The sequence below is a fragment of the Malaclemys terrapin genome, chromosome 16, assembly GCF_027887155.1.
Source record: "Malaclemys terrapin pileata isolate rMalTer1 chromosome 16, rMalTer1.hap1, whole genome shotgun sequence".
Lineage (NCBI taxonomy): Eukaryota > Metazoa > Chordata > Testudines > Emydidae > Malaclemys > Malaclemys terrapin.
The window spans coordinates 4,391,827-4,405,633 of NC_071520.1; the positions used below are offsets into that span (position 1 = coordinate 4,391,827).

The 13,807-nt window shown below is 51.3% G+C and overlaps 1 protein-coding gene across 2 annotated transcripts in view; it reads right to left on the minus strand.

The window, feature by feature from the left end:
* The window catches only part of LOC128824940 (caspase recruitment domain-containing protein 8-like), a 28,409-nt gene extending 15,767 nt beyond the window's left edge, over positions 1 to 12,642 (minus strand). Inside the window, exons 1-4 of one of the 2 annotated variants that reach the window (XM_054006892.1) lie at positions 12,048 to 12,642; positions 5,797 to 5,832; positions 5,230 to 5,325; positions 4,744 to 4,820 (exon numbers count right to left, since the gene is read on the minus strand). In XM_054006892.1, the coding sequence (XP_053862867.1) occupies positions 4,744 to 4,820; positions 5,230 to 5,325; positions 5,797 to 5,832; positions 12,048 to 12,318 (480 nt within the window). In that variant the 5' untranslated portion in view covers positions 12,319 to 12,642. The remainder of the gene's footprint in view (positions 1 to 4,743; positions 4,821 to 5,229; positions 5,326 to 5,796; positions 5,833 to 12,047) is intronic. The other variant, XM_054006893.1, reaches the window with a different exon arrangement.
* Positions 12,643 to 13,807: the final 1,165 nt, after the last annotated feature.

Consider the following 13,807-nt stretch of genomic DNA (forward strand, 5'->3'; position numbering starts at 1 on the left):
GAGCCTGGGAGCTTAAATTCATAACTCTGCTGGCCACTAAAAATCATGGACTGAACAGACAGTGGATTTATGGCTCATTACAACAATCTGTAACCCACTAAAACCCCCACTTTTATCCTATCACTGCAGAGGTGTTAACAGGCCACTCCACCTTGAATGATCCCTTACAATATGTGCTCCCTACTTATGGCTAAACAATCTGTTCCACCTTCTTTTTAATTGTTACCCTGCTTTGAGTTCTTTGCCCAGACCTGAAGAAGAGCTGTGTGTGTAGCTTGATAGCTTGTCTCTCTCACCAGCAGAAGTTGGTCCAATAAAAGATATTACCTCCCCCACCTTGTCTTTCTCATAAAAATATTGGCAGGGTGTCACGGAGTATTGGGGGACTCAGGGCCCTGCACCCCCGACTTCCTGTGATTCACCATGACTCTCAGCCAGCCAGTAAAGCAGAAGGTTTATTTGGATGACAGGAATACAGTCCAAGACAGGTCTTGCAGGCACAGACAACAGGGCCCCCCTCAGTTAGGTCCAGCTTGGGGTCCCAGGGCATGCCAGCCCACCCCCCTTTGGGGGGTCAGAGCCATCTCTGCCTCCCAGCCATCTCTCCAGCCTCCTTCCAGCCTGCTTCCAGCACTCTGCTTTAGCGACCCCTCCCACAGCCTTTGTTCAGTTTCCCGGGCTAAGGAGTCGCCTGGCCTTCAACCCCTTCCTGGGTTCTCATGTTACACACTCAGGTATGCGCCCTCGGGCAGATCCCATCCCCCAATGCAGACTATCCCAGCACACTCCCCTGTCAGCATTCACAGACCACAGTAAGAACAGTCCCAGTTCGTCACATCTCTCCCCCTTTCGAGACCGAACTGAGCAGGGTCACTTCAGCCAGTGACCCGGGGAAGGTCGAACCTACCCCCGTTCCCATGGATGCCCCCGCATCCCTCTCATTCCTTGGTGAGAATTACACCAGGCCCCTCCAGTTTCACGCTCCCCCTTAGGTCGGGGTGCTTGATGGCACTCGCAGTTCGCATGTGGGAAGGTTTATGCGGCCTGTGCCCTTTTCCCACCCCCATACCTCTGGGGCTCCAACTGGGCTGTGGTCTTCTCCCAGCGCTCCAGTCTGGAGGTCTGTGCTTTGGGCTCTCTTGGTTTAGAGCCGCCCTTTTTACCTTGGCCACCCTCTGGAAAGGCTCCTCTATGCCGGGCAAGGGTCCTAAAGCTGTTTTCCCCTTGTCCCAGGCCTTCCTCCCCCTCTGACAGGGGTCACAGGATCCGCAGTACTGTCAGACAGTAACAAAGACCCCAGGCCAGTAAAAGCTCCGTAGCAGCCTCTGCTGGGTACGCCAGGTTCCCTGGTGCCCTGAGAGGGGAATGTCATGGGCCCGGCACAGCAGCTGGCGGCGATACTTCTGGGGTACCACCAGCTGCCTCCTGATCCCCCCTGACTCCATTTTCCCTGGGGGAGCCCATTCTCGGTACAGGAACCCCTTCTCCCACAGGAATCCTTTCCGGCCACCTCGTCCCATGGTCTGTACCGCATTGAGGTCAGCCAGGTCCCTTATCTTCCGCAAGGAGGGATCTCTCTGCAACTCGGCCTGGAACTCAGCAGCTGGGACGGGGATGGCCACCTGCTCTTTCTCGCCCGCTGGGTCCGAAGCTGCAGCCTCCCTGAGCCGCGTCCCTGGGCGTTCCCTCCCCACCAGGTTAGGGTCCCGCGCCTCAGGCAAGGCACCCCCCCCAAGGCCAGGGCGCAGTGCCCCTCGCCGGCTCTGACCGCGGGTCACAACTAAGGCGGTCTGGGGGCTGCTGGGCCAGTCCTCTAGGTCCCCCCCCATCAACACCTCAGTGGGCAAATGGTGGTGCACTCCCACATCCTTGGGGCCCTCCTTGGCCCCCCATTTCAGGTGTACCCTCGCTACGGGAACCTTGAATGGGGTCCCGCCCACCCCGGTCAGGGTCAGGAAGGTGTTGGGCACCACCCGATCTGGGGCCACCACCTCGGGCCGGGCCAGTGTCACCTCTGCACCCGTGTCCCAGTAACCATAAACTTCCTTCCCATCCACCTCCAGGGGAACAAGGCACTCGCTCCGCAGGGACAGCCCCGCGCCAACCCTGTAAACGGAGAACTTTGAATCTGGAGCATCTGGCCCCCCAGAGAAGCTGGCCTGGGGCTCTCCTCCCTCCTTAGCAGGTGGTACTCTGCCAGCCCCCCTTCCCTGGGAATGCTGCCTCTCGCCGGGCTGGGTCTCTACCCAGTCAACCCTCTGTGGGTTCAGCCTGCTCAGTCTGTCCCTGAGCCTGGGGCACTGGGCCCGTATGTGGCCCTTTTGGCCACAGTGGTAGCAGCCCATGTCCCATGGGTCCCCTTGAGTGGGTCGGATGGTCCTGATGCCGGATGTTCCCCTCTGATGGGGTTTTTCTGTATTTTCCCACGGGGAGGTCCCATGGTGACTCTCTCTCTGCGTTGTGGTGGGATTGCTCCTTTGGGACTCCTCCCTGCCACCCCCTGACCGGCTCTTTACAAACTCATCAGCCAGCTGCCCGGCGTGTCGCGGGTTCTCTGGCTTTCTGTCCACCAACCACAGCCTCAGGTCGGATGGGCACCGCTCATACAGTTGCTCCAGTACCAGCAGTTTAATCAGGTCCTCCTTCGTCTGGGCCCCACCAGCCCACTTGCTGGCGTATCTTTCCATGCGGGCGGCTAGTTGCAGATATGAGATCTCAGGGGTTTTATCCTGACTCCGGAACCTTTCCCGGTACATCTCAGGAGTCAGCCCAAACTCTCGTAGCAGGGCCTTTTTGAATAGTTCGTAGTCCCCTTTCTCTGCCTCTCCCAGTTGGCGGTACAATGCCACGGATTTGGGGTCCAGTAAGGGGGTAAGGACCCGGAGTCTGTCCGCGGGCTCCACCCGGTGCAGCTCGCAGGCCGTCTCAAAGGCCTCCAGGAAGTCATCCATGTCCTCCCCCTCCTTGTATGGGGCCATGATGCACTTATCAAAGCTCCGTGCAGTCCTGGGTCCCCCCTCACTCACCGCAGCCGGGGGTTCGCTGCCCTTCAATCTCGCCAGTTCCAGGTCATGCTGACGCTGTCTCTCATTCTCCTGTCTCTGTCTCTCATTCTCCTCCCGTTCCTGCTGACGCTGTCTCTCTTCACGCTGATGCTGTCTCTCTTTCTCCTCCCGTTCATGCTGACGCTGTCTCTCTTCATGCTGTCTCTGTTGTTCACGATCCTCCAGCTCCCTCAGTTTTAGCTCTTTCTCCCATTCCAGCCAATTCCGCTCCCCGGATGCCGAACGTCGCCGGGAGGATCCTCTGCTGGCCGGCGGGCTTCGCCGGGGGGACCCCCTGCTGGCCGGGGGGGTCACGGTGCCTTCGGTATTTGCTGGGCTCCTCCCCACCCTTCCCCTAGGCATAGGAAGGAGGGGTCTCGGGAAGCCCTCAGCAGCCGGCTGACCACTCCCAGCTGGGACAGACACTGGTGCCTGCGCTGCATTTGCCAGGCTGCTTCCCTGAGACACAGGGATCAGTTCATTCGCGCGATCTTCCGCCTCCAGCTGGGCAATGAGCTGTTCTTTAGTGAGCCTCCCAATGCGCAGCCGCCTCTGCTTGCACAGCTCCACCAGGTCGCTCTTAAGCCGCTTGGCATAGATCTTCCTGCTGGCCACTCACCGGCCTGTGTGCTCACAGCTCCCCACAGTTCCCAGGGGGACCCCTAGTGTGCCAGCTCTTCTCGAGGTCACCGCCTCTCTGCCAGGGTCGAGCTGCAGACTCCTCCGCCCCTGGGACCACTCGCTGCGATCCCCCCGGGGGATCCTGTTACTGCAAAAGTCCTTCTCGCTGGTCACACACTCCCAGGGGTAATAACCGTCTCTCTCCCACTCTTCAGCCGGCCTGGTCCCCGTCAATCCCCCTTCGTTTTACTGCTCCCCAGTCACTTACTGCAGGAAGCGCCGTCCACGGGGTGCAGTAGATCCCACCGCTGCCACCAGTTGTCACGGAGTATTGGGGGACTCAGAGCCCTGCACCCCCGACTTCCTGCGATTCACCATGACTCTCAGCCAGCCAGTAAAGCAGAAGGTTTATTTGGATGACAGGAATACAGTCCAAGACAGGTCTTGCAGGCACAGACAACAGGGCCCCCCTCAGTTAGGTCCAGCTTGGGGTCCCAGGGCATGCCAGCCCACCCCCCTTTGGGGGGTCAGAGCCATCTCTGCCTCCCAGCCATCTCTCCAGCCTCCTTCCAGCCTGCTTCCAGCACTCTGCTTTAGCGACCCCTCCCACAGCCTTTGTTCAGTTTCCCGGGCTAAGGAGTCGCCTGGCCTTCAACCCCTTCCTGGGTTCTCATGTTACACACTCAGGTATGCGCCCTCGGGCGCCCTCGGGCAGATCCCATCCTGCAATGCAGACTATCCCAGCACACTCCCCTGTCAGCATTCACAGACCACCGTGAGAACAGGCCCAGTTCGTCACACAGGGATATTAAACTTTGTGCTTCAGGGCTTAGATCACTCTCTCCAGGATGAGTCCTAATGTGGGGGCAGATTACCCCACAACTGCCTCCTGTGGGGTTCTTCATCCTCCGGAGCACCTGGCAGTGGCCATGCTCAGAGACAGGCTCACTCAGGTCTGATCCAGGTTGGCAATTCCTGTTCTCCTGACCTCCATTATTGTGACATTTCCTTTCTGTCCCCCAATGGGAACTGTTAAACTAGCTGACATGTCTTTAACTATGAGAAAACAGCCCCTTACCTTTCCGATACACCTCTTGCATTTTCCCTTTAACACGGCAGAGTATCTACACGCAGCCACTGCTCTTCTTGCTTCTCCTAGAGAGGGAACACAGATAACATCACATATTAAAAACTGTATCTGTCCGGTGATATTTGCGTTTCTAGAGCCAGTTCCAGCACCTATTGCCCTCCCAACTTTAACAAAGATTTTGGTGCCCTTGGTTGTGGGAGGAGGATGGTAGAATATCACAGTCTACCCTCACCTCGCAATGAACCCTGGAGGTAGCAGGGGGCTCCCCACTCTACCACCCTTCTGTCTGGGAGAGGCTGGGACTGGAGTACCTGGGGGCTCCCTCACAGCCAGTGCTGCTGCAGCACCTCCTACTGGGAGAGCCTGGTATTGCACTAGCAGAGCTCCTGTCATATTCTCTTGCTAGCGTTTCATTGTTTTCTCTGGACATTTTATTTCTGCATCGCCCAGTTATAATTTCTTGAGGCCCCTTACGTGTTTGTTCCTCAGGTTCTTCTTTGTCTGGAGATGACGAATGGGGTGGCTGGGCTTCCTCTCTGCCTTGTGCAGTTACAGCAGGAAAGTCACAGACTGGAATAGCAGAGAAACCACTATCACTTGAGATCATGTTCTGGGAAATAACCCGACACAGACTGACCATCCAGAGAGCAGTTTGCACCCTAGGGCCATTTGTTTGTGTTAGTAACACCAGCGCCAGCCCTGATCCCACCCTGTAACTCCTCTGCCCTCCCACAGACTAACATTGTATTGCCTTTTTGCTGCACCAATGCCACCGTCAGGGCTTGGTCTCCATCTGATAGATGGGGAAGCGAGTAGAGGTGAGACGCAGTGACACACCTACGGCCATACTGCAAATCAGTGGCAGAGTGGGGAAGAGAGCCCATTTCTTGACTCTTAACTCTGTATTCAGTCCTCTAGAGCATAGCCAGCCTTCCTCGATCTGTCCCTGCAGACCCAGGATCCAGCCTGTTGCTCTCTCCCCTGCGCGGCAGTTTTAAAGGGAAAGCATTTCAAGTGGAAAAAAACGGCGGCTCTTCTTACCTGGAGGAAGGGAACTTATATCACCACCACCGCGCACTGCAAAACAAACATCAGAGAGTGAGATCAGGACCCTCAACCCCTGCGGAGAAGTATCCCTCTCCCACCTTTCCCCACTGTCCCAGTCCTGCTCTCAGCCCCTTTAGAAAGAAGCCTTTTATCCCAGATGGCTGTGTCCCTCTTCCCCACTGAATGGTGCTGGGGCTCTGCTATTTCTATCCTGCTGGGGCAGCAGGGTGAGACCCGTAAAATTATTAATCTGCAGACTTGCTGCTCTCTGACCGGATAGAAAGACTATGGGGTCGGCTGCTGCCTGTTAGATGTGAAAACAGTACCTAAGCTCCTCCCACTAGTGAACAAACCCCACCCCTCCTAGCTGGAACTTCGATCCCACCGTCTCCTTATGCAAGTGATCACGATCTGATCCCGTTTATAATGTGAAAGCAAAGTCCAGACAGGTAATATATATCCTTGCTGCTTTAATAGGGCCAATTTCACAAAGCTAAAAACAATTATGAGACAAATCAGCTGGGAGGAAGAATTTAATCAGCAAAATGTGAATGATAATTGGGAATAATTTAAGAGCACCTTACTAGACGCCCAAAAAGCCACAGTCTAGAAAGAAGGCCGTACTGGTTTAAAAAAACCAACCTGCTTTAGAGGGATGTGAAGGCAGCTATTCAAAATAAAAAATAATATACAACAAATGGAAGAAAGGGTAAGCTGATAGTAATGAATATAAATCAGAAGTTAGGAATTGTAGAAAATTGATAAGGGATGAAAAAGGACACAAGGAGACATCTATGGCAGAGATAAGAACAATAAAAAGGAGTTTTTTAAATACATTAAGAACAAAAAGAATCCTGACAATGGTAGCATGATCAGTAATAATGGAGAAAAGGCAGAAGTGTTCAATAAATATTTCTGTTCCATATTTGGGGAATAAACAGATAATATAGTCTCATCATATACACCTCTACCTCGATATAACGCCGTCCTCGGGAGCCAAACAATCTTACCGCGTTATAGGTGAAACCGCATTATATCGAACTTGCTTTGATCCGCTGGAGTGCACAACCCTGCCCCCTGGAGCTGCTGCTTTTCTGCGTTATATCCGAATTCGTGTTATATCGGGTCGCGTTATATCGGGGTAGAGGTGTACCTTTAGTATCTTGGAAGGATCTTAAACAGAAGCTACCAAAATTAGATATTTTTAATTTAGCAAGTCCAGATAACTTGTATCCATGAGTTTTAAAAGAGCTGGCTGAGTAGCTCATTGGCCCATTAATGCTGATTTTCAATAAGTCTTGAAGCGCCAGGGATGTTCCACAAGACTGGAAGACCACTAATATTGTGCCAATTTTTAAAAAGGGTAAATGGAGTGACCTTGTAATTCATAGATTCATAGATTCTAGGACTGGAAGGGACCTCGAGAGGTCATCGAGTCCAGTCCCCTGCCCTCATGGCAGGACCAAATACTGTCTAGACCATCCCTGATAGACATTTATCTAACCTACTCTTAAATATCTCCAGAGACGGAGATTCCACAACCTCCCTAGGCAATTTGTTCCAGTGTTTAACCACCCTGACAGTTAGGAACTTTTTCCTAATGTCCAACCTAGACCTCCCTTGCTGCAGTTTATTGCTTCTTGTTCTATCCTTAGAGGCTAAGGTGAACAAGTTTTCTCCCTCCTCCTTATGACACTCTTTTTACCTGAAAACTGCTATCATGTCCCCTCTCAGTCTTCTCTTTTCCAAACTAAACAAACCCAATTCTTTCAGCCTTCCTTCATAGATCATGTTCTCAAGACCTTTAATCATTCTTGTTGCTCTTCTCTGGACCCTCTCCAATTTCTCCACATCTTTCTTGAAATGCGGTGCCCAGAACTGGACACAATACTCCAGTTGAGGCCTAACCAGTGCAGAGTAGAGCGGAAGAATGAGTTCTCGTGTCTTGCTCACAACACATCTGTTAATGCATCCCAGAATCATGTTTGCTTTTTTTGCAACAGCATCACACTGTTGACTCATATTTAGCTTGTGGTCCACTATAACCCCTAGATCCCTTTCTGCTGTACTCCTTCCTAGACAGTCTCTTCCCATTCTGTATATGTGAAACTGATTGTTCCTTTCTAAGTGGAGCACTTTGCATTTGTCTTTGTTAAACTTCATCCTGTTTACCTCAGACCATTTCTCCAATTTGTCCAGATCATTTTGAATTATGACCCTGTCCTCCAAAGCAGTTGCAATCCCTCCCAGTCTGGTATCATCTGCAAACTTAATAAGCGTACTTTCTATGCCAATATCTAAGTCGTTGATGAAGATATTGAACAGAGCCGGTCCCAAAACAGACCCCTGCAGAACTCCACTTGTTATACCTTTCCAGCAGGATTGGGAACCATTAATAACTACTCTCTGAGTACGGTTATCCAGCCAGTTATGCACCCACCTTATAGTAGTCCCATCTAAGTTGTATTTGCCTAGTTTATTGATAAGAATATTATGCAAGACCGTATCAAATGCCTTACTAAAGTCTAGGTATACCACATACACCGCTTCTCCCTTATCCACAAGACTCGTTATCCTATCAAAGAAAGCTATCAATTGGTTTGACATAATTTGTTCTTTACAAATCCATGCTGGCTATCATCATTTTTTATCAGCTATATTTCCATAGAACCTAGGAGCCCTAGTCATGGGCCATTATAATAGATGCTGTACAAGCACAGAACAAGTCCTTTCCGCAGCATTTTCAACCAGGTTGGCTGAGATCCACCCCCTTTGTAATATCAAGACAGCTGGTGGTTGTCCTCACAGATTGAAGGATGCCAAGGTGTCTTATGCACTCCTGCCCTCCCCCAAATATACCAGAACAGACCTTTGATGCTCACCTGAAAATAGTTCCCCCTCCACACTGTTTACCTCTTCCTGTTAATTTCCTTCTAAAGTCTCTGCCAGCTTTTCATTACTGTCTCCTACCCCCTGTTTGGAGAAGTTTGTCTCAAAACACTCTACCTTTGAGTGGCCTGCTTTTAACTATACACTGAGCGAATGTAGTATTTAGTACATATACATAATTCCTCACATATTTTCCATATATACCTCTCACAGTGACTCTGATGGTCAGTGTGACATGGGTTATCAGTAGACACCTTTCATGACCCCTTTTGGTGAACCCTTGGGATCTGTTATATTAATTTGGATGGAATAAATGGGCTAAAGGTGTTAACATCACTTAGTTACTGTTTCATATTAGACAGTGTTAAATAAGGTTAGGGGTTTGGTATATAGAAACTTTAGCCTGCTTAGTACTATGGCAAACACACCATTATTCTTTCTTTTAACTTTTTATTAAAGACACAAAAAAGATGGAAAAACAGTTAAAGCATTTGAAATGTAAAGGGTTACGTAAGCCTTTTATTTTAACTTTTTTTTAAAGCTGGAGAGAGTTTTAGAAGGCAAACTTTCCTTGTTTGATGGTTTTTAGATGGCATTAAAGATGGTAATAACTGCTTTTGGGGGGAAAGAGAAGAGGCTAATTGAGATCAACTGGAGCTGTTGCTAAAGTTTAATTTTGTTTTATTTTAGGTGGTGGTTGGGATTTAGCTGGAGCTGGTAGGGATAGTAATGTAATTTGGATTCCTTTTTTATTTGATTTGGCTAGGACATTTTTTAGGATTAGGATACAGAAGGTCCAGGGTCCCAGGAGATGAGGATGGGGGTGGGGGTGGCAGCATTTTGATGAAGCTTGCTTCAGAACCTCTGTCTGGTTTTCCCCCAAAAATCTCTTTTTAAGGACCCAAAAATACAGTGATGGGTGGAAAAACCCATCCCCTTATTATTTTCTACCAATTAGGCCTAATATTTGACACACCAATTTTGGTTTATTAATTTCTGGTTTTACATGTTCTGTTTTTAATAAGCATGCTTTTAACATAGTCCTTGAATCATATCAGCTTGGCCTTTTTGTTTGGACTAATTTCTCAGAGGTCCATTCCTCAGAGGTCCAGTTTTCTAAATCTTCTTTATCAGATTTGTTGCTTTCCTCTGGACTCTCTCCAATTTGTCCACATCTTTCAAAAAGTGCAGCGTCCAGAACTGGATACAGTCCTCTGCTGAAACCTCACTGAGTAGAGCAGGACAATTGACTCCCATGTCTTACATATGACATTCCTGTTCATACATCTCAAAATGATAACCTTTTTCGCAACTGCATCACATTTTATAGGCCTGTCAGCCTGACATTGATCCTGGCCAAGATAACGGAGCAGCTGATACGGGACTTGATTGATAAATAATTAAAGGAGTGAAATGAAGTTAATGGAAATCCAGGTGTGTTTATGGAAAATAGATCCTGTCGAACTAACTTGATATATTTTTTGGACGAGATTACAAATTAGGTTGATAAAGGTAATAGTGCTGATGTAATATACTGAGACATCTGTAAGGTATTTGACTTGGTACCGCATGATATTTTGATTACAAATCTAGAATGATATAAAATTAACAACAAACACATTAAATGGATTAAAAACTGGCTAAAATCATCGAGCGGGTGTGTTTCCAGTGAGGGATTGGTTCTTGGCCCTACACTATTTAACATATTTATCATTGACCTGGAAGAAAACATAAAATCATCACTGATAAAGTTTGCTGATGATACAAAAATTGGGGGAGTGGAAAGATCACTGATACAGAGCCATCTGGAGCACTTGGTAAGCTGGGTGCAAACATACAATATTCATTTTAATACAGCGAAATGTAAATGTAAACACCTAGGACCAAAGAACGTTGGCCTTGCTTACAGAATGGGGGACTCTATCCTGGGAAATAACGACTCTGAAAAAGATTTGGGGCTCATGGTGGATAATCAGCTGAACATGAGCTCCCAATCTGTGGCCAAAAGGGCTAATGCGATCCTGGGATGCCTAAACAGGGAATCCCAGGTAGGAGCAGAGAGGTTATTTTACTCTGTGTTAGTCACCGGTGTGACCACTGCTGGAATCCTGTGTCCAGTTCTGGTGCTCACAATTTGAGAAAGAGGTTGATCAATTGGAGAATGTTGAGAGAAAAGCCACGAGAATGGTTAAAGGACTGGAAAACATGCCGGGGCAAGGAGCTCAATCTAGGTAGTTTAACAAACAGAAGGTCAAGGGGAGATCTGATCACAATCTATAAGTACAGAACAAATATTTGATAATGGGCTCTTCACTCTCACAGAGAAAGGTCCAACACAACCCAAAGGCTGGAAATTGAAGCTAGACAAATGCAGACTGGAAAGAAGGCACAAATTTACAAGGGTGAGAGTAATGAACCATTGAAACAATTTCCCAAGGGTCGCGGTGGATTTTCCATCACTGGCCATTTTAAACCCAAGATTGGCTGTTGGCTGTTTCTAAAGGCTCCGCCCTAGGCTTTATTGTGGGGCAGTTCGACAGCCTGTGTGCTACTGGAGGTCTGACACTAGATGATCACAATGGTCCCTTCGGGCCTTGGAATCTACCCCTAGGAACCCACTCCTGGTCTGTGGGAGGAGGGGTTTTCCTCCTTCTTCTTCTCCTGGCTTCTGGGAGCTGCACATTCCTGCCTCCTGCAGGGATGGGGCGCTCTGCATTCCTTTCCATTCTCTCCCCACCCTCCATGCAGATGAGGCAAGGCCCAGGCTCCTCTCCTTCCCTCCTGCCCTATGTGTGCATGTTCTGGGCTGTCCACACATGGCCTCCCCCCCACCTCTAGGAGCAGGGTGCAAGGAGGTGACCCTTCTCCTTTCCTGCAGTCCCTCCCCCCACCCCCCCATTCCATTCCCTTCCACCCCACACACAAAGAGCACCATCAGGCTGGATGGCTTTTATCTGGCAAACAACAAATCTAATAAAGAACAAAAGTAAAGTCTCCTGGATAAGCAATTGCCAGTAGGAGCACCCCGGCCCTGCCTGGCCCCCTGAGTTGCTCTGGGTCTCACTGGGGGTCTCCCTGCGGGAATTATCTGGATGCTGTTAAAACTCAGACATTCCCTGGAGATGCGCCCTGGGCAGTAAAATCTATTGGCTCTTCATTCAGCGATCCTGGTTGTGCTTTCCTTCAGTTCAGCTGATCCGTCCCCTTGGTAAAGGCCGTCACCAGCCCCTCGTAAGGACAACACCACCCAGCTTCTCCCTCCTCCCCCCGATCACCCACTCTCCTGCCCACCCCATCCAGTCGCATCTCCCGCACTCCCCTCCCTGCTGACCCTCCCATCATCGCCCTGCACTTACAGCGACGAACCACATGGAGAGTGCAGTGATTGGTCAGCCCTTGGTGCCGCAGGCTCCTGGCATCTTCCAGATGTTTGCCTTTGAATATCAGTCTAAGCCCATCAACATCGCCGGGGTGGATGTTTTCCTCTATCACCTTCCTCTTCAGATCCTCCCCGGAGTCATCCCAACGCACATCCACGGCACCCACGCTGCCAGTTAAGGTTCTAATAAAGACTGTGCCCTGGGCCCCACCAGTGGCTGCAGAGCTCCCAGCGGGTCCCTGCTCCATAATGTCTGAGCCCCACAGGGCTGCCTGTGCAGACTGTGCTCTCAGACCCAGGCGGTGGATTCCTCAGAGCCCCCCGCTTCCTTCCTCCGGATTTAGGGATCTTCTCTGCCCCCAGCAGAGCCCCAGCTCCCAGGGACCCCGGGTGAAGCGAGCTCTAGGCCAGCCTGCCTTTCCTCCCACCCTGCTCAGAGCTCTCAGCCACTTCCTGAGAAAGTGAAACTCCCAGTTGGCCAGGAGCCCAGGCCTCGGGGCCTGGCTGGGTGTTTCCTAGGCCGTGCTGCGCAGGCTCCCAGGGGGACTGTGGCTTCAAAACAAAACCGGGAGGCTGCTGGCATTTTCTCCTGTGTTGCGTAGCCCCCTTTTTTTGTAGTCTGCCCCACGTCGGCCCCTCTTCATTTCCCCCACTTCTCATGTTAACCCCTCCCTCATCTCTTGCCTCTGCTCCTCTCGCCTGCTTCCTAGAGGGTGTCTGGTTCCCTTCTCTCTCCCTCTCCTCTGCTCTGGCCTGCAGAGGTTGAGAAGTAATTTCCTTCCTCTTCCCCCTCCCGCAAGTCTCCCTCCCTCCCTCCGTTCTGGTTCCCTTTCTCCTCCCCTCACCAATGTTCTTCACCCCTGATCCCCCTTCAGCTCCCCCAGGTCTTACCTTCGTTCTCATCTCCTCTCCCTTCTTCCACCGTTCTCTCATCACTGGCCCGACGGGACCGTGCAGTGTTGTTGTAGCGTGTGGGGTGAAGGATATTGGCGCGATGGGGGTGCGGAGGATGTTAATCTCGTGTATTGGACCAACTCCCGTTGGCGCGAGAGACAAGCTTTCGAGCTCACACAGACTCAGGTCTGGGAAAGGTGCTCAGGGGGTCACAGCTAAACACAAGTTCAGACAGTTTAGGGGAAGTGACATTTTCCCCTTTTGCTCCTCTCCCGCATTGGGCCAACTGAGGGACCCCCCTCCACCCTGAGCAGCTGGGAGGCTGAACTCTCAGGGCCACTGACAGGGAGACAGTGGGGGGCCCTGGGGGAGGGGCGGCTGCAAGAGCCTGGCTGCCTGTACCAGCTGCCCCCCAGCTCCTGTGATCAGGACCCTGCCTGCACTCAGCCACACCGGGCCCAGAGGCTTCTGCCTGGGGCCGGCCAGCAGCTTCTCTTTAATTACCTTCGTGATCCCAATACCTGAGGGAGCTCGCAGTGCAACGGCTCCAATGCCCTTGAGAGAGCCAGTGCCGCTGGTGCCCGGGCTCCCGAGGGAACTCACCGTGCAACGGCTCCAATGCCCTAGAGAGAGCCAGTGCCGCTGGTGCCCGGGCTCCCGAGGGAACTCGCCGTGCAATGGCTCCAATGCCCTATAGAGAGCCAGTGCCGCTGGTGCCCGGGCTCCCGAGGGAACTCACCGTGCAACGGCTCCAATGCCCTAGAGAGAGCCAGTGCCGCTGGTGCCCGGGCTCCCGAGGGAACTCGCGGTGCAACGGCTCCAATGCCCTGTATCGGGGTCGGC